At 43.0% G+C, this 19,434-nt stretch overlaps 1 protein-coding gene across 1 annotated transcript; it reads left to right on the forward strand.

The window, feature by feature from the left end:
- The first annotated feature begins 3,062 nt into the window (after nt 1-3,062).
- CIDEA (cell death inducing DFFA like effector a) lies at nt 3,063-17,794 on the forward strand. The gene is made up of 5 exons (XM_048840243.2): nt 3,063-3,185; nt 8,353-8,509; nt 9,239-9,385; nt 12,762-12,940; nt 16,784-17,794. The coding sequence occupies exons 1-5, from the start codon at nt 3,148-3,150 to the stop codon at nt 16,911-16,913; spliced, it is 651 nt and encodes a 216-aa protein (XP_048696200.1). The 5' UTR covers nt 3,063-3,147; the 3' UTR covers nt 16,914-17,794.
- The last annotated feature ends 1,640 nt before the right edge of the window (nt 17,795-19,434 follow it).

Raw genomic sequence — 19,434 nt, forward strand, 5'->3', positions numbered from 1 at the left:
AGCCCTGGGCCCTTTAAATCGCCCCCCCCGAGCCCTGGGGTTCCAGCTCGGGGGGTGATTTAAAGGGCCGGGGCATGAAAAGGGGAAAAGATAAATAGGATGGAGACAGGCTCTTCAAAGTGGTGGCAGATGACAGAACAAGGAGCAATGGTCTCAAGTTGCAGTGGGGTAGGTCTAGGTTGGATATGAGGAAAAACTATTTCACTAGGAGGTTGGTGAAGCACTGGAATGGGTTACCTAGGGAGGTGGTGGAATCTCCATCCTTAGAGGTTTTTAAGGCCCAGTTTGACAAAGCCCTGGCTGGGATGATGTAGTTGGGGTTGGTCATGCTTTGAGCAGGGGGTTGGACTAGATGACCTCTTGAGGTCTCTTCCAGCCCTAATCTTCTATGATTCTATGATTCTATGAAATGGAATACTTATGACCCTTGTTTTTTGCAAATCCGTTACATTGACTTGATGTTGTAGCTGGTCTTCACTTTGTGTTCGTATAATAAAGCAGACTCTGAAAAAAATGTCTGTGTGTAATCATTACATCAGTCAGACTTCTTTTTCATATCAATACAACAAATCACTCCTCCATAAATTCCCTTACTATAGCTAATACGAATAATTAATAAACCATGAGAAAAATAAATGCAATCAAACAGCAAATGTATAAAGTTCACCATTTTTAGACTATGTAAAGGAGCTTTATAGCTGCAGTTGATAATAATTATTGCCACATCAATGCATCCTTAGTTCCAGACTCCATAAAATCCCTCACCATACAAATTAAATGAATGGGATAATTTAATTACTACATTATTTAACAGATGAGCAATCATTACCAACATAGCAAGAAACTACTCCAAATAAAAAGAAATGGTAACAGTTCATTGATATACATGATTCATTCACAATTCCCTACCATCAGTAGGAAACTGTGTATGCTCAGAGCATCTCTAATTTGGGCAGCATGCCAATTGCAGGCTGTGCTAAAATAAGTAACAGCCTCCAGTGCAATAGCCAGATTGTTCATAAGGTGTTACATGTCCTCCTGCCTCCTCACTGCACTGTATATTGAACATCTCATCTTTGCTTGATGCTTCAGACAATCATGTGCTTTTCCTGGTCATGCCATACAAATGTCCAAGAGTTTGCCATAATGATAAGCTAAGGCTTGTATCATCATTGAATAGGTCTCCTTTCTATTAGTTCATGTACTCTTGGGCTTGCTGAGGAGGTGATGTGAACATAAAACGGGAACATATATTCTATCAATAATCCTGCACAGTTCAGGCGCCTCGATTTATTAAACCCTCAGCAATCTCTGTCACATTCGCCACACTGATAATACACCTGTGCAACAGATCATGTATTGTCATGCCCAACCCCAACACAACAGCACCCAGCCAGTGTGAACATCTTAACCCCAAACTAGCGCCCATCTAACAGGTATCTATGCATGGCAGTCTGCTTCCACAGGGTGATTGCCACTTTGATTTCTGCAATAATCCTTGTGATTTGTTGCATCAACAATGGGCCTACCTCATGTATAGAGAGGGTTTTATGCAAGTTTTTCATATGTGAAATCATCAGGCAAAAGCATATTTGAAAGGAACTTTTTGTCTTTTTCAGATTAATTGCCTGCTCAATTTTCCCTGTCACTACAAATCAGCCACTAATGCTCCATCTATGCGACCAAAATAACTGCTTAAACATATCTGAGGGAAATGGTGGTGGCCTCAATATATTATGTTTTATTCTTGCCTGTGTGGCTTAAAGAAATCATGTTAGGGAACTATTTTATTGCAGATTGGTAGCTAGGCTAAAACATGGTTCCTTAACATAGTTATTTTATGCTTTTCCTATTCACACAGGCAAGAAAAAATCACATTACAACACCTGGTCTACAAGGGTTAAAACATAACTATCTTAAGATACACTTTTGCCTTGTGATTTCACCAGTTAATAAGTTCACTGGTATCTCTGATATGTCTGATCTGCTGGAAAAACAGAAGACTTTATTTTCCAGTGTTGTCAATCTACCACTTTTTACCATCATTCTCCTGCTCCTTTTTCACATGCTCAATATTCTCTCTCCCTAGTTCATGATACCTTACCCCTATATAACCACTTTTGTATATTCTTAGCAAAAATAAAAGAGAGAGCTCTTTAGGCAGATTTGCTTTTAGCTCTGTAGAGGGCAACAGCTGCAATAACTGACTTGGGTCCTGATTCTACAATGTCTTGGAAGCTTTAATACTCAATTTACACCTGGGCGAACACTACCATTTTAATGTGCTATTCGTTTTATACCCACTTTGCACAGATGTAAATGACCACACCAGCTGCAGGGGAGTCATGCCATTGTAGTCATACCACGGCTCTATTTCTCAAACTATGGCCATCTCAACCTATACCCACCAGAAAACCTCTATATTCCCATCAGAATGTATGTAAGCACAAATATACAAAGACAAACACGAACAAAATCAATAGAAAGCTTTCTATTTAAAAAGTAGTGAGGAAAAATTGTGCAAAACCAGAGCAGGGAAAATAAAGTGACAGTAAAGAGACCATCACACTAGCTACCAGGGAATGAAAAATGGTCATCAGTGATACATAGGCAGAGGGGACCAAGCCCCATTTATTCATTAATTCTTATGAAGATAAGAGGGATGCCTGGTGCATCCAGCCGCCTGCTCTGAGAAACAGCCCGTGTCGTTTGAACTCTCGCACCAGCCAGGGGGCTGCAGCCTGCCAATAAATGGTTTTATTTGGTCCCTGCCCCTCCACTTCACCCCACCCCACCCACTTCTTCCCCTGATCCCTCCCCCACCCCAATACGCACTCTCTGACCCTTCCCTCTACCTTAAACCTTCTCCTCAGCCCCCCCCCATTACCCCTCCCGCCTCTGACCCCATCCCTCACGCCCGGGCTCATGCAAACCCAGCACCCCCGCCCCTCCGCCCCGCGCCAGGCGGGCACTGGGAGTGGGCGCGGCTGAGCATGGGGGGAGTGGGCGTGGCTTCCCGGGAGTGGGTTCGCTCGGGCGGGGGCGGGGGCGGGGGCGGGGGCGGGGCCGCGCCCCGGCCAAAGATAAGTAGCGGCGGCGGCGGGCGGTTCCCGGGTTGCTGGTTGCTGGCGCGGCGCCCGGCTCGGCATGGAGAGCGCTCGGGACTACGCCGGCGCCCTGGTGCGGTGAGTGAGCGCGCGCGTGTGCGCGTGTCCCCGGGGGCACCGGCCCGAGGCGCAGCGGGGAAGCTGAGGCTGGATGCAAACCCCGGGGGAGGCGGCTTCCCGCCCATATGGTGCTGCCGGGGCTCCGCCCGTGGAGCCGCCGAGCAACCCGCTTCGCCCTGACCTGATCCCGCAGCCGGGGCTCTCTGGCTCACTCGAAACCTTTCGCTAATAGCTCCTGTTGCAAATGTAACTCGCAGGTGTTGCCGGGCCTCCTGGGGAGACCCCTAGCTCCCGCACCGTCTGGCTTAAAGCAAAAGCTGCCGTGCCTTGTCGGGAGGACTTTACCTGCTGAAAACCCCGTGCATCCGACCTGGGCATCTTGCTTCCTCTGAAACTCTCGTTTCAGCAGAGATGGTCGTGGATTAGCCGTTTCCGTATGACCGGGAATCACAACGTAGTTGCACGTCCGTCATACCCGAAAGGAAACTCTTCCTAGTGTCTCCTTTCATCCACTTCTTTGTTAAAGAACAAAGAAGTGGATGAAAGCCTCTCAACAGAGGTCAAACTATTTTTAGACCGTGGCTCTCAGCCATAGTACGGGTACGACAGCAGCAGTACCGTTTGCTCCGTTGCTTCAGGAGCAACTGTGTACACTACTATTACATCTCAACTGTTTGAAAACTGAGACTGAAAGAAAACAAGATGATAATCTTAAAGACTAGACAGAATTGTGGTTGGTCTTGTGTTCTAAAGCATTGGCAAGTGAAACTCCCACTGGCTTAATTATGAGCTTTGGCGTTCTGGAGTTTGATTCAAGTCTTCATTTCCTAAGACTTGCATCTTGAACACTGAGATCTTCTAAAAGATAGTATCAAGTAAACAAGTTACTTTGATTTAATTAAATACAGGACACTAAATAGCTTGTACAATGTTGCGGCAGTAAAACTAGCAAATGGTACATCTGCTGCACCATAGTATATACTAAACCAGTGTTTTTCAATCCGTGGGTCGCCACGCAGCACTGGGTTGCCTTAGTCTGGTCAGCACCGCCAAGGGAGACATTAAACATCGCATCAGCAGTGCTGGCCAGCTAAGGCAGGCTAGTGCCTACCTTTTCCAACACCGTGCTGCGCCCTGCAAGTGGCCAGCAGCAGGTCTGGCTTACAGGCAGGGGGACCACAGAGCCCCACGTGCTTCCCGCACCCCAAACACCAGCCCAGCACTTCAATTGGCTGGTTCCCGGCCAATGGGAATGGGGGGAGGTCGGCGCCGGTGGGCAAGAGTCAGATGCCTCCACCTAGAGCCAGACCTGCTGCCGGCCACTTCTGGGGTGCAGAGCAGTCCTCGGTGCACCCCGGCTGTGCTGCTGACCAGGAGCTGCTGGAGGCAAATCTCTGCCTGCACCCCTACCCCAACTCTGAGCCCGCCAAACCCAGAACCTCTTCCTGCAACCCAAACTCCTCATCTCTGGCCCCAGCACAGAGCTCTGAACCCCTCATTCCTGGCCCCACCCTGTGGCCCTCACCCTTGCACTCCAACCCTCTGCTCCATCCCCGAGCCCCTCCCACATCCCCAAACCCCTCATCCCCAGCTCCGTTGGGTCGTGGGCATCAACAGTGTTCTTCAACTGGGTCCCCAGGGAAAAAAAATTAAAACCACTGTACTAAACTAGATATCATGCCAAGAAAGTGTAAGGCTCATGAGTCAATCATTAAATTTAAGGTATGACTTAAGTCTTAAGTCAATGTTGCAGCTATTCAGTGTGTCTAAAAAGACCGTTCTCACTATGGAGCAGTCTTAAATTTGTATAGTTTCTGTCTTCATCTTGCACATTCTAATGAATCTAAATTAGCTATTCCAGTCATTCTTTCACTTCTAGTTCTGTGAATGATAAAATTCTAAAACACGTAGTCTGAGGAAATGCTAATAGCACATATCCTCCCTGAAACATTAACTGCATCACTTTTAGCTGATTCACTCCCCTGACGCTAAGGGTAGTCAATTTACTCTAATCTAAAGGTCACAAACAGGCTATAGATTGGTGTTGTGTAACTTGTGACTCCTGAGTATGACTGAAGGCTGTTGCACCATATCACTTAGACAACCATGCATGACACCCTGTACGTTGTCTGCAGGCTGTCTCAAGCTTTGCAGCCAACAGTGTGCACAGAGTTCATTGTAAAGTACCGCCCACTGAAAAGTAGCTGAATTCATGGATCCTACATGTCTCCATTCTAAAAACAAGTGTTTGGAATACTATGTGCAAGTTCCTACTTCAAAAATGAAGAACTTCTAATGTGGCTCTAACACCAAGTCAGGCGCTTTACTAAAGTTTGAGGATGATGGTTGTGTACCTTTGTAGAAAACTCTTCTATGCCCTGGAACTGGTATTACTGCCTAGACAGGGTAAAATACCTGTACTCTGCCTCCCTAAAACATACCCTTTGTAGCTTAATAATAAAACAGATGTGGGCCTGTTTAACTTACTAATGAAGCTATTAAATGTAATTAGCATTTCTTGCTATTGTTGCACCATTTTTCTGTCTTGGCTTTCACTTTTTCTTTCCACAGTAGATTGTGGGGTACCAAGTCTTGCGGTGACGCCAAGCCACCTGAGGATTCCCTTGCATCAGGAATCCACTTGTCTGCTTCAAAGGCTGCTTTCTAATTGCTACAGTATAAAGCAGCCAGACTGGGTTCCAAGGATCTGGATTAGTATATCTAAAAGTCCTTGGCTGTAGTCGCTATAGACATGTAAGGGTTGGATCTGGTGTCCAAATAGGTAAAAAGGCAAGCAATCACTGATGCTCCTATCACTAAGAATCCTGTTTGCTCTACCAACTGAGAACCCAGAGTTCTCAGCTACTTGAACAGGCAGAAACAGTTTCAGGTTAAATATTACGATGACAGTCTTGCTATAAATGGATGCAGGTATAGATGGAAACAGTGACTGATGGTAGTACTAGAGAGTACAAGGGAACTTCAATTCTGAACCCATTCACATCACAAAAGTCATTCTAATCACAATCGTACATCTTAATGTGATCCTATGGCTTTGTTTCCATGTTGGATTCAAAACTGGGCACTACATCTTGATACTACTGGAGGATTTGGGTGCCAAAATTGGACAAATAGCAGCACAAGATTGCAGAAATCATGTAAGCTCAGCTCTTGAGCTGTTTAACCTGAACCCAAGCTCTTACTTGGCTCTGAATCCTAAACCTAAAAGCCCACATGATGCTTCCTTGTCCTGTCAGTAACTTATTGATACATCATGTTTGCCTTGGCCCTGTGCTTTTTTCTTATGCTTTGTCTTCTGCCTGAACAAATTCCCTTTTTGGCAAAATAAGACTTCACAAGATCTAATTCAGCTTAGTGATAGAAAGTAAACTGACACACTTAATAGCCTCCAACCCCCACTGTTCCACCTGGGCTTGTTGAGTCTTTCAGATCAAGTACTGTACTGGCAAAGTAACTTTTATATAAAAGTGATGTATGCTTCCTGTTGTCTGAAAAAGCTTCAGACAGCTCCCTACTATTGGGGCCTTAAGCTTGATGATGGGATATGAAACTTCTTCGTTGTATGCTACTGGTCCAAATCTAGTCCATATTGCTAGCATTCAAAAGGTAAAAACTGATCACTTGTGGGCTGTGCAACACATTTGTCACTAGGCATAAGATCAAGAGCAAATACCTACATTACAGAAACTTAACTGTACTGTAATTCTTGGTAACTGGGCAGAAAAATTCCCATTCACCCCAGGGAAAACTTCAAATCAGGGTTGAAGTGCACACTGGTATGGCAGGGAAACTTACAAAATTTCATTTTGCACTGTATCTGATCATTAGTAGTGCCTAGTACCTCATGTGCTGAATTTGCTCTTCAGCAGGAAAAACAATCCAGAAAGCAATGGCTTAAACTACACATGGAATAAAAATTAATCAAAAGAATACTTATTGAATTAAGTGAATCTCAAACTAAGAATATGTTGCTGATTATGAAGAACAAAGCCAGTAGACAGTGAAGGAAATGTCTGGCCAGAATTAAACCTGTGACAGGCACTTATCAGGAACTAGAACCAAAACATAACTTGATAGTCAAAACTAGCAATCTCTGACTTTCAGACCAACAAACTTAGTCCATGCAGCCTCAGCTGAATTAAATGGGCTTAGGGAAGATCTTATCATACTCACTATACCAAATCTAATTTCAAGCAAATCTAATTTCAGCCAAATAATTGCATCAAATCGCACACTAGTATTCAAAATAGTCATTCCAATGTCTAAGCTACTTGAAGCATCTAACTTGCTGCATCATGGCAGACTTCCAAATCTTGACAAAGCCAATGCTGCAAAGAAGTAATGGCTCATCTTAAAATAGCTACTGCTAGCTAGCTTGCCACTTGCAACAGGCATGTGAACTCCCAGTGCTTTGGTGGCGTAATAATGGAAGTTATCCAGGTGAATCCCTGCCTCATAGCAGGTGGATGCAGGGGCACTGTTGATGGGACCCACAGCCGTGTATGCGCTACAATTTACTAGAATAAAACTGGCTTTTCTAATGAACTTCCTTTCATACAGCTATTGGGAGGCATTCAAATGAACCAGCCAAATGAAAGATCAGTTTAATTATCTGTAAGATAAACAGTGGTGCTGAAGTAAACTAAGTTGGAAAGGTAGCTGCTCTAAGTGAGGAGACCCCCGGGGCCTAAGGGATGTGCCATCCGCTTCCCGGAGCAGCGTGGAGCCAGGGCAGGTAGGAAGCCTGCCTTTGCCCCGCTGGACTTTTAGTGTGCAGGGAGGGGGAGGAGTTAATCAGTGGGGCCTGTAGACCCCAGGGTACACTTGAGGACCCCAGGGGTCCACAGATCCCAGTGTGAGAAATGCTGCAATATCCTATTAAAGAAGGTCAAAGTTGTTGTAAGCAAGACTGTGACCAGTGGTGACCTGGCCAAGTTGGTCCCAAATATCTGTACAGTTCTAAAACTGAAAACCATTATCTTGCCAGGAAGAAAGCAAATACTCTAGTTTTATTGAAACAACTTTGGTCTTTGAACTTCTTAAATAACTTAATCTGGTCTCAACTGGCCTGTGAGAACTACATATGAGCATTATATAGTGAATGTATACATCACAATGACTAATCTCAGTGTTTTGTTTTAATTAAAATGAAACTGTTTTTTAGATCTCTGGTATCAATGGGAACATCTGTGGGGTCGGTGACACGACAGACCCTATTCCCTCCTCTCTTACCTGCAGCCCGACCTTTCCGTGTATCAAATCATGACCGCAGCAGTCGGAAAGGAGTTGTTGCAAGCAGCCTGCAGGAGTTTATTAGCAAGGTATATCAAACGCTTGGTTGAGACTTAAAACTACTTGTCAGTAAGAACATAATACCTAGGCCTTCTGGTCTCAACTCTGTATGAGAGCAAAACTTACTTCATGACTGAACTTATTTCAGAATTCAGAGCCTCAAAAACCTGGTGAATTGGAGTCTAAGATAAATACCATGGCTTTTTAGAGATGTATATGGGATATTTAGTGTCAAATGCAGGATGACCCTTCATTGAAACATAGTGTAGTCCTTCAACAGAAGGAGATACTGGAAATACTGTCTCTAAACTAAAATGATGGGAGTCTTGCTCTGAAAGATTCAACTAGACTGCTTGTGGAGCTATACTTAATGACGTCTAGTTGGATTCCTCCTTTTTAGAATTAACCCTTTGTATTTAAATACAGTATCAAAGCCTGCTTACATTACCATGAGATCCAGATACTCTGGAAGTTCTGTGCACTTTCACAGCAACTTGATTAGGGAGTGAGGGAAGAAAAGAGTAACTACTTTGCAGAGTACAGGACCATATGTACAGTGCAGATGCCACAACTCTTCCTTGGTGTGGAAGTTGGAACTGATCTTTATAGGTAAAACAGAAGCAAGTCAGTACCTTCTTTTGGTGTTAGAACTACTCCACGAATGAGTAGTTGTCCTTAAATGTTAACTAGACAGAAGGAATTAACTTAAAGCAGATGCATTCTGAATTAGATCCATCTACTATTTTTTTTTATTGTAGGCCCTAGATGCCTTGCTGATTACTGCTGGACTGATTACTCTAGTTTTGGAGGAAGATGGCACAGTTGTGGATACTGAAGAGTTCTTTCAATCTCTGGGAGATAATACACACTTCCTCCTTCTAGAAAAAGGACAGAAATGGACACAAGTAAAGTGTTAACTTTTTTGTAACTTTTACAGATCACCTTTGGCTTAAGGAGAATTGTGGCAGCTGGCAGTGGGGCAAGGGGTGGGAGTGGTGGAGGAATGGGAGGAAAATTGCCTTCAAAGAAGGCTGGGGTATCAAAACCAAAACCTGCTTACTATGCTAAGAATGCATAGTCTTTCCAGAGGACTAGAAGTAGGGAGTTCTTCTGACCCTCAGCTGAACAGGCAGAAAACCCATTACAAAAACCTAACATAAATTAGAATTAAACATGTAACAGGCATCTACAAGAACCAAAACAAAAATCCCTTTTTTGCTCAAGTGTCTCCTATATTGTGGAAATATGACTAGTCCTCCTTGACTAGAGAGAAACTAAACACCAATATTTTTTTACATCAAGCAAAACAGACTTTGGTTTTTTATCAAAAGCATGGCTTTTCCTCTAGGCAGTTTACTTTAAAGGAAAAGCCAAGGCATGATTACAGCATAATCTGAAACAGAAGTGTAAAACTCTATATTCTGAGCACATTAGATACTCAGTAGAGCTAACTAAATTAGAAAAAATATTTCTGTATTACTCCATGTGCAGGGCTAAAGTGTGCCATCAAAACATAATTATGAAATAGAAAAACAGATGTCTAGACTTTTTTCTTGGCATAAGAGCATTTTAAGATGAATGTGCCTGGTTTATCTAGTGGTTTGGGGGTTTTTTGGGACACTCCTTCCCTTGGGTACAAACTGGGGACCTTCAGTCACATGTGGGAATAGTTCTGATCTCCATAATGCAAATAAGAGATTAGGTCATTTCTCTAATGGCCCTTCTGTTAAATGACAACTGTCTCCCCAGAAAAACAAATTGCTTGTGCTTGTCAAGTGACAAAGGCTAGCAGTACCACTGTCGTCTCTGACTGCCCATGGATGACAAGCCTTAAATTGTCACCTCTCTTAGACTAGGACCTAGGTTGCAGGCTCCTGTGTACACATGACAGACACAGCTTCCAAGGAGCAGAACAGCAGGGACTGGGCAGTAGTCCACAGTGACCAGACAGCCTTTTCAAAACAATGTCATCCTTAACAGAAGGAACATAACCTAGCATAAAACAGGTTTTGAAATTGCCTACACAGGCTTATCTACCTAGAGCTCACCATCCTCTTGATGTTAGCCAGGTAGACCTAATGTTTTCAAATTTCCTCTGACCAATTCTCCTTTCTCTCAAAAGTGGGACTTACTGTTTAGTGTGCCTTTGATCTTAGGCTTCATCTCTGGCAGGTGCTCCCTTAACTAATAGCCCAGACATTGTTTTCTTAATCTTCCTAGAAGTGTTCTCCTCAGAAGTACCCTGTCTGCAGTTATTGTGGTGGTTCTTGATTAGTTCCTTCCACAATACCCCTTTTGGCCTGGGTCCATAGTCCAACTACCCTTGCAGCAATTGAACAAGCGTAATGTGCATAAATTAATAGAGAAGCCCCCACATTTCTAGGAAAAGTTTATGAATTGGAGAGTCCAGAGGAGAGCAATAAAAAGGTCTTTTTTTTTTAAGAGGCTAAAAACTGGGTATATTTAGTTTGGGGTAGGGGGGGAGACCAAGGAGAAACCTGGTAAGTCTTCAAGTACATTAAGGGCTGTTTATAAAGAGGCTGGGGATCAATATTTTCTATGTCTAGGCTCACTACTTCTTGTCCTACCTTCAGTAATCAGCAGCAAGGGAAATCAAAGTTTGTTAGAAAGGGCTTTCTAACAGCTATAAGGGTAATTAAGCTCTGGAATAGGTTTCCAAGGAAAGTTGTGGAACCCTCATCACTGGAAGTTTTTATGGAGAGGTTGGACAAACCCCTGTCAAGAGTGGTCTGGTTTACTTGGACCTGCCGCCAGCACAGCAAGTTCGACTTGAGTTCGAGGTCACTTCTAGCCCTATATTTCTGATTCAGACTCCAGTGATCTATGTAGAGTTGCAAAATAACTCAAATGAGGAACATGACTTAGTCATATACCATCTGCCAGCATCCTCAACTTAAAGCTACAAAGGGCATGGGAACTAGGTAATGAGCATGCTGCAAGAGTATTTGTAAAACATAGCTTCAAGTGTTTAAAATTCATCCTTGTGAAAGGGAGCCAAACCCTAAGCATTTACTGTGGACTGTCAAAGCAAAAACAAATGCAGATCAGTCTAGTGTAAACATTATTGAGGCCAAGTACCCTAGTAATTTGTATCTTAGCCTTTCCTGTACACTACTTACTAGATAAAATTGCAAAGCTGCTCCAAGCAATCTTTGTTTGTTAAAAATAGTGATAAGTGATGTACAAAGCATTCCAAAAGCACTAATGAGAGTAAAATTCTCATTGAGTGAGATACAGGATATATCCACTAGATGTCCCCCTAGAGCATTGGACTGCTGTAAACACTTCTCAATGACAATATCTTAAAGTGGGGCAGGGAGAAAGCATGAGCAGCTTTTCACTGTCACTTGGTAGGCAACCTGGGAGGAGGTCAGGATTTAGCAGTTGAAGGTGCTTGCTTTCTAACAACTATCCTTGTTCTCCCTCTAAGTTTGCTTAAATACAACTTAGTGCTGTTCTGGGTCTATTCTAACTATCATCATAGTGGTTCCTTCCAGTGATTTATTAACTACTTGGGGGTTACTTCAAATCCTAGTCATAAAGACTAGGTCCACAAATCACCAACCACCCAATTCCCAGGTGCTATTCCAAAGCCTGTCACCATGCAGCTGGGCAAACTCCCTTTTAAGGTAAACACTGGGCATATGGACTCCTGATTACTTTAAAATATTTGTCTGTTTGCTGCAGCAGTCCATGTAAAGCAGTCTCTTCTCAGTTACTGGTTGTTCATGTCAAAACTGGTGTCATTGTGCCAATACAGCTGGCTTTCTAAATAACTTTAACATGTCACTAGTGTTGTAATCCTGGTGGAATTTGGCCCTGATAGTTCAAGGATTCTCAGGTCATCTTGAGACGAGTCTGACTAAAGAAAAGTAACATTTCACACATGCAAAAATGGATTAACAAATGCAAAAAACAATGGATACTTGAAGGGAGTATCCATTGTTTTTTGCATTTGTTAATCCATTTTTGCATATGTGAAATGTTGAGTATCAATTAATATATGAAGGATTAGTTACTTTAGAGAGTCCTCTCACAGGCCTGATCAGGCCTTAAATGAAGTCATGATGAAAGCTGCAAGTTTGTGACAAATACCTTGTAACCACTACTGGGATTCATGTCCCTCACCAATAATGTAGATTGGAATAACATTTAATACCTCTAAAGAATAGCTGCATTATTTAGTGTCATTAAGGCATATTCACTATGCTCTCGCCTCTACTGGATATAGTATAAAACTAATTGTCTCTTTAAAATCAGGGAGAAAATATCACCGCTGTACAGCAGACTAAGAAAATGGGGGTAGCCAACATTACTCTGGACTTGTACAAGCTGAATCCAAAGGATTTTATTGGCTGTCTAAACATTAGAGCTACTTTCTATGAAATCTACTCTGTGTCATATGACATCAAATGTATGGGAGCAAAGACTGTGCTGCGGTAAGTATGCATTCCTATTAGTCAGTTGGGGGAATATAAACCAAAACCGGTCTCAAAGGAGCATGAACTTTAAATGATCCCACAATGAAGATGCTAACTGGTTAGCCATGTCTGCATTAACTGGTAGAGGCAAAGGCATCTTTATACTGTTTCCTGCCCATGACACAGCAATCTGCAGTAGCCATTCTTAGCTTTTTTTACAATGATTTTTTTGATGTAGCTAAGGTTACATGGCAGAAATTTAAAGTAGAACCTTACCACAAGAGTAAGATATTACAAATGGAAGTGTTATAAGCAAAACCAGTCCATGTACAGTAACTGGTGGTTGAAGGCTGACTGGTTGGGAAGGATGCCAAGTTCCTTTTGTTGAAACCAAAACTACTTCAGTGTAGTGAAATGAAGGACTGAATAACAGTAACCTTTAGGCTTTTCCCACATTCTGCATAACCAGATCAGTTTCCCCTTCTGATGGGGATGGAGGAAATAGAGAAATGGGGGGTATAAAGTGAACTTTTTACTATCTTTAGGTGGATTTTGCATATCGGAATAAGATTGATACCTTGGTTCTCAAGTGAACTGCCTTTCCCTGCTACAGAGCAGTTTAGGCTAAGTGTATCCCTTCAAATACTGAAATGCAGATATTGTTTAATGTCATAAATTGACACTCCCTGGTTGAAGATGGAAGCAAATATTCTATCTACTCTGCCAGTCCAAGTGTAGAAGGCTCAGTCATTACAGGTTGAAACTACATGAACATGAAGATATTCTAGATCACTGAAGTGAGGACTTCAAAAGACAATGGCTTACTGACTCAGATGAAAGTTCTAAAATACTAAATTGCAAACAGCACACCTTGCTGCACCTGTCTGACAAAGTTCTGGCCCCTCAAATCCTATGTAAATTGAGTCTAAACAAGACACTGGCCTAAAATTGGCATAGACTGATAGTCTATCCCTTAATGTCTGGATTCTCAGTCTTGGATTTAAATGAGGGTCTAGTTATGCCATGTATTAGACCCTTCCCCAGCTCTGACTTCAATGGGTCTGGATGGATAACTGAGTGCAGAACTTCATTTAACAGAACTAAATGCTGTCCCCTTGTGACAAGTGGGGACTAATGTCTTGTGCCAATCTTTAATTCAATTATCAGTTATGGGTTTGAACTCTAACAATGGACCTTGCATTGTTAAAGAGGGAATTTTAAGTGTCAGTTCCTCCAAACTCTTGCCAGCATGCTGCAGCTGCTGAGAGAAGCTGATACAGGAAGTGAAAAAAGCAGCAGGCAAATAGCTGAGGTATCTGGAGTCCTGCTACAAGCATAGCTATATTATAAGAAGACCATTTGAGGGCCAGTACAAGCAAGTAAGTCCTCCTGCAAAGGGCTAGCTGGAGGGAAGATAAGAGCCTATCCCAAGTGGCTGCAAGCTGAAGACAAACTCTGCATTGGGGTCTCAGATAGTCCCTTGAAAAACATTCTATTGATTCTGAAGTTTCATACACTGAATCCTCCCAAATGTTCACTTGGCAGGCAGGGAGCCCCTCACATGCCATCAAACATGATGAATTTTCTGATTTTTTTATTGTCTTTTCAAAGAAAGGATCAGATGTCCAGACCAACAAATAACAATCTCCTCCACAGCTAAAAATGCCACTTGCACCCACAGCCAGTTGTCTCACAACAGCTGCTATGTGGAAGACACAGCTGCATAGAGGCTTAAGAAGGCTGCACCTGGTTCTATAGTCACTTGGCCAGCCCAGCAGACTAATTGAAAAGAACATACTGAAGCTATAGCAAATAGGTGTCTTTCATGTCATGAAAAAGGAGTTGTATTTAAAGCACTGCCAAGTCCCTGAGAGATCTTTATTCAACCTCTGTAGAGTGAATTACTGACTGCAAAAAAAATCTAAATTCTCTTCTCATTGAGAGAACAGTGAACTTCCCATAGGCAATGGGGGAGGAGTGTAGGAGAAAAGGATCTGCCTTCTGCATTAAACAGGAATCCTAGAAGTGGGGAGTACTAGTCGAGCACACATGCATTCATCCTTACTCGGGGATGGGAAAGCTAGGCTGCCGAAAGAAGTGAGGCTTTACTTCAAGGAAGGGAAGAACTAGGTCAACATCTATCTAAGGAATTGTTGGTGGAGAGGGGAGGATCTCATTCATAGAGAGGTGGTTGAGTTTCAGACTAGCCCTCTGATTATTCCTGTACTTTGTTCCCTTCCCCTTGTTCTCTACTTCCTAGTATATTTAGTTGTAGCTGTGAGTTTGGGTAACTTCCAGGTACTTCAGTCTAGAAGATTAATTTGGCTTTAGAGAGAAAAAGCAGGATTGTAAATATACAGAGCTGGTACAGAAAGCTGAACTCAGTGTAGTTCCTGGTCTAGATGGCCTGGTTTTCTCATTCTTAGAAAATGTCACTCTGAGTGGCTGGAGGCTGATGTACCAAGAGTGTCATGACATGTTCAGCTTTATCTTCTCTACTCCTGGAACTTACACTAAAACCTGTGGGTCTTGATTAAAACCTTAGTGCTCACATTGCCTTAGTTTTATGGGTCTTGTATTGGATCTTAGAGCCTGCCTAAAGCTGAATGTTTCAAGCCACTAATTCACTCTGGAATGTAAGCAGTAACAAGCAATACTCCTGAATTGGGAGGACAAAGCTTTAAGAGTCTCAGCTCCATTAGTATTACATACGTAAGTTCACTGCAGCCAAACAATCCAATGTGAGTGCTCAAGTATAAGACCTGGTCAATACTTTAATAGACATGTCAGTGGTGGTTCTGTAGCTAGCATTCCTCCTTACTTCCCACCTTGTACTATACTAATAGGTAAGATGGATTAATGCTGCAGGGCTCAAATTGACTTCCTGATTACCTGAAGTCATTAATGGAAACATGGCAATGCCAGTAAGGGTATTTGGAATGTTCTGCTGAAAACTCAAGTAACTGCTTTGTCTGCATAACTTAAGTTTCTCTTGCAGGCCCTAACTCTGCTACATGCAAACAGCTTCCTTCCCACTAAGTGGGAATTGCTTCTGTGTCGGGGTGGGCAAACTTTTTGGCGTGAAGTCTGCATTGGGTTTTAGAAATTGTATGGAGGGCCCATTTGGGGAGACTGTGCCTCCCCAAACAGCCAGGCATGGCTTGGTCCCTGCCCCTATCCAATCCCCCTTCTCTCCCTCTGACAGCCCCCTGGGACTCCTGCCCCATCCAATCCACCTGTTCCCTGATTGGGGGGAGGGGCAGGACCCCTGCCTCATCCAACCCTCCTCTCCTTCCTGACTGCCTCCCCAGAACCCCTGCCCCTATTCAACCCCCCTGTTCCCCACCCTCTGACCACCACCCCAAATTCCCTTGCCCTCTATGCAGCCTCTCCCTGCCCCCTTACTGTGCTGCCTGGAGCACACAGCCGCAGTGCCCAACTGGAGCCAGTCATGCACCACAGAGCACTGGGTCAGGCTGCAGCTGTGCTGCCCCAGGAGCTCACTGCCCAGAGCATTGCACCAGCTGCACAGTGAGCTGAGGCTACAGGGGAGGGGGAACAGCAGGGAAGTGGCCAGGGGCTAGCCTCCCAGACCAGGAGCTCAGGGCCTGGGCAGGAGGGTCCCATGGGCTGGATGTGGCCCACAGGCCATAGTTTGCCCACCTCTGTTCTATGTAGTGGCTGCAGAATCAGGCCCTGGTGTAATGTTGCTGTATGTTGCCAAACAATGGCTAGAAATGGATGGGATGTGAGGATTCTTCTAAATGTGACTCATCCTGAAAGAACCCTATGTGTCCTGAAACATGATGCAGCATTCCAAGACTTTCTTTTAGAAATGACATTAACTTTTTTCTCTTCTAGGAGAATGCTTCGATTTATGTCCCATGTGGCACAAATAACTGGGCAGTTTCTTCTCTACACTGGATCTTATGTGTTGCAGCTGATGGGTGAAGATGAGGAAGATGGCATGTGTACAAACTCAAAGCACTAACAAGCAGTCTCACTTCTAATATCAGTTGCACCTTTTCACACCAAACATTCTCCTGTACAATTCTAAAGATGGCTTCATGGTCTTAAATTAAAGTAGATGAGAGGTTCACTTTAATGGACAAACATGAATCTAACCTTTTGTCCTTTGGCACACTTGCAGATCTTGTGCTTGGAAGATAATGATGTGACAATTGTAAATATGATCGGAGTCTTTTTAATGCAGTGAATGGAAAGAGGTCTAATGTCTGGGGATTGGACAGAAGTTCCTCCCCCACTACACAGATATCCAAAATGAAGAAAAGGTATACATGGAAGCATGAAATCTTTCTCTACCAAGTGGTAGATTTCCCCTGCATGGATCAAGACTTAATTGTCTTGTGAGTAAACAACCATGTTGCACCTTCTGAATGAATTCTGTGGCTTTTAGTTTCTTTTATGTCCTCAGTACTGTTCATATTAGTGTTCACTCCCTTGGTACTCAAATCCCCAGCTGAATTGTATCTGTTTCACTCTGTATCAATGTAAATAAATAACTTCATTTTTTTCAGTACCATAGGATCTGGTGCAGTGAACTCTTTAAACTAATTTAGTTTAATTAGACAGGTAGTGGAAATAAAGCTGCCCTTACCTTTTTTTAAGTCTGGCATGCAAATTTTTGCATTACAGTGCTAATATGTATAAGCATTGCCCTGTAAGCATACTGAAACTATACCAATGTAGGTACAGCCCTATAGGTTGATGCACTAACTGTAGTGGCTTCTAAAATGTGAGTTAATGCAGCACAAACTGTAGATTTACATCTTGATCACTTACCTAACTTGCATTTCTTAGCTCAGTATTTACAATTCCCGGTCCTGCATTGAATAAACTGGTTTAGTGTCATGCCTAGAATACTTACGAGCTTCCTTTCTAAAAAATGAGATTCATAAGCCTCACTGAAATTGCAGTTTGTCCCATCTGTTAAGGCACCCTCAAAGGCACAGTTAAAATTCCTAACTTAGATTTAGGAGCATATTTCTTGATCACGGGACTTGCAGAACATCCTCTCTAAATACAGCTAGAAGCAGTACCTACACTAGCATCTTCAGTAACAGTTATGTATATGATTACCTTTTATGAAGCAACACACTAGCCCTTAAGCTATTGGATTCCTTAAATTGTAATGATCCATGATGGCAAACTGTTAAAAGACCAATTCTAGAAGATGTACCTCTAGCAGTTGTCATTGCTAATGGCCTCCTCAAGAGTGGCTACAAGTTCCAATATTCAATCTTTAAGGATGCACACCAGCCACCCTACAAGCTTTTCTCACATTCTATGAAATTACTCTACCCACCAGGTACATGATATTCTGGTATGGGTGTGGATGGAAGAAATTGAGACATGCATCCACACCCATACCAGAATATCATGTACCTGGTGGGTAGAGTAATTTCATAGAATGTGGGAAATCCTGATTTAAATTCCTCGCAAAGACAGAGAGGGGACTTAAAGCTGTGACTCCCACAGACCAGTATGCATCCAATGAAGTGAGCTGTAGCTCACTAAAGCTCATCCTCAGATAAATTGGTTAGTCTCTAAGGTGCCACAAGTCCTCCTTTTCTTTTTGTGAATACAGACTAACACGGCTGTTACTCTGAAACCATACAAGCATGCACAGCTACAGGGAAAGAATCAGTCCCATGAGATCCAGTAACTAATTACTAGCTGGCATGCTGTGTGAAATGCTGTGTTGGTATTAATGGTCTGAGTAAGACCTTAACATTCTGCAGTTCCTAACTCAGTAGGTTTACCCTTCCAATATTGGATCAATTCAAGCTTCTTGTGTTCATGACCTCTCTAATAGCTATGGTACTATGACATTCTGTGAATTTGTCATAGGTCATTCCCCATGTTCAGATGCTACCCTTCTGTAGATACAGGGGGAAACTGACCTCCCCCTACACAGAAATATGGAACCTATCAATCTTCCAAATTACAGCCATGCTAAATATTACCCTGTGGTAACAGGCATAGCTTTCCTTTGGGGGCCAACAGTCAAGGAGGGGTAACTGCAATATTGTCCAGTTAAAGACTGTATAGAAAGGTGGTATGCTGCTTTGATCAGTATGGATAAAACCAGTCAAAGTGAAAGCATTCCACTCTGGGTAAGCACAGATGTGAAGCTAGTATTACTACCACATTAGTTTAAGAATTTAAAGTATAATCAATCTAGGTTCATTCCTAGTCCTACCTAAGGTGTACTTGTTACACTCAAGGAGCTGGATGTTGTGGTACTTGTCACAGTTATCAAACACATTAGCTGTTCCTCTTGCCCGCATTGCAGTGGCCCTTCTGTCTGCTGTGGGTTTGCATTACTTGATTTAGGTTATGTCTACAGGGCAGTAAAACACCCACAGCTGGCCCGTGTCAGCTGACTCCAGCTGTGAGGCTATAAATGTTCATTTACACTGAAATTTTATAACTGTGCAGCCTGAGCCCTGCAAGTGGAGGTCAGCTGACATGGATCAGCTGTGGGTGAT

Source organism: Caretta caretta, chromosome 2 (genome assembly GCF_965140235.1).
Source record: "Caretta caretta isolate rCarCar2 chromosome 2, rCarCar1.hap1, whole genome shotgun sequence".
NCBI lineage: Eukaryota > Metazoa > Chordata > Testudines > Cheloniidae > Caretta > Caretta caretta.

What these genes read in the sequence shown, in the direction of transcription:
- CIDEA (XM_048840243.2), top strand. Translation starts at nt 3,148, where the DNA reads ATGGAGAGCGCTCGGGACTACGCCGGCGCCCTGGTGCG. An exon ending in TGCAGGAGTTTATTAGCAAG is followed by an intron (nt 8,510 to 9,238) that starts GTATATCAAACG and finishes TTTTTATTGTAG; the next exon opens with GCCCTAGATGCCTTGCTGAT. An exon ending in GGAGCAAAGACTGTGCTGCG is followed by an intron (nt 12,941 to 16,783) that starts GTAAGTATGCAT and finishes TTTCTCTTCTAG; the next exon opens with GAGAATGCTTCGATTTATGT.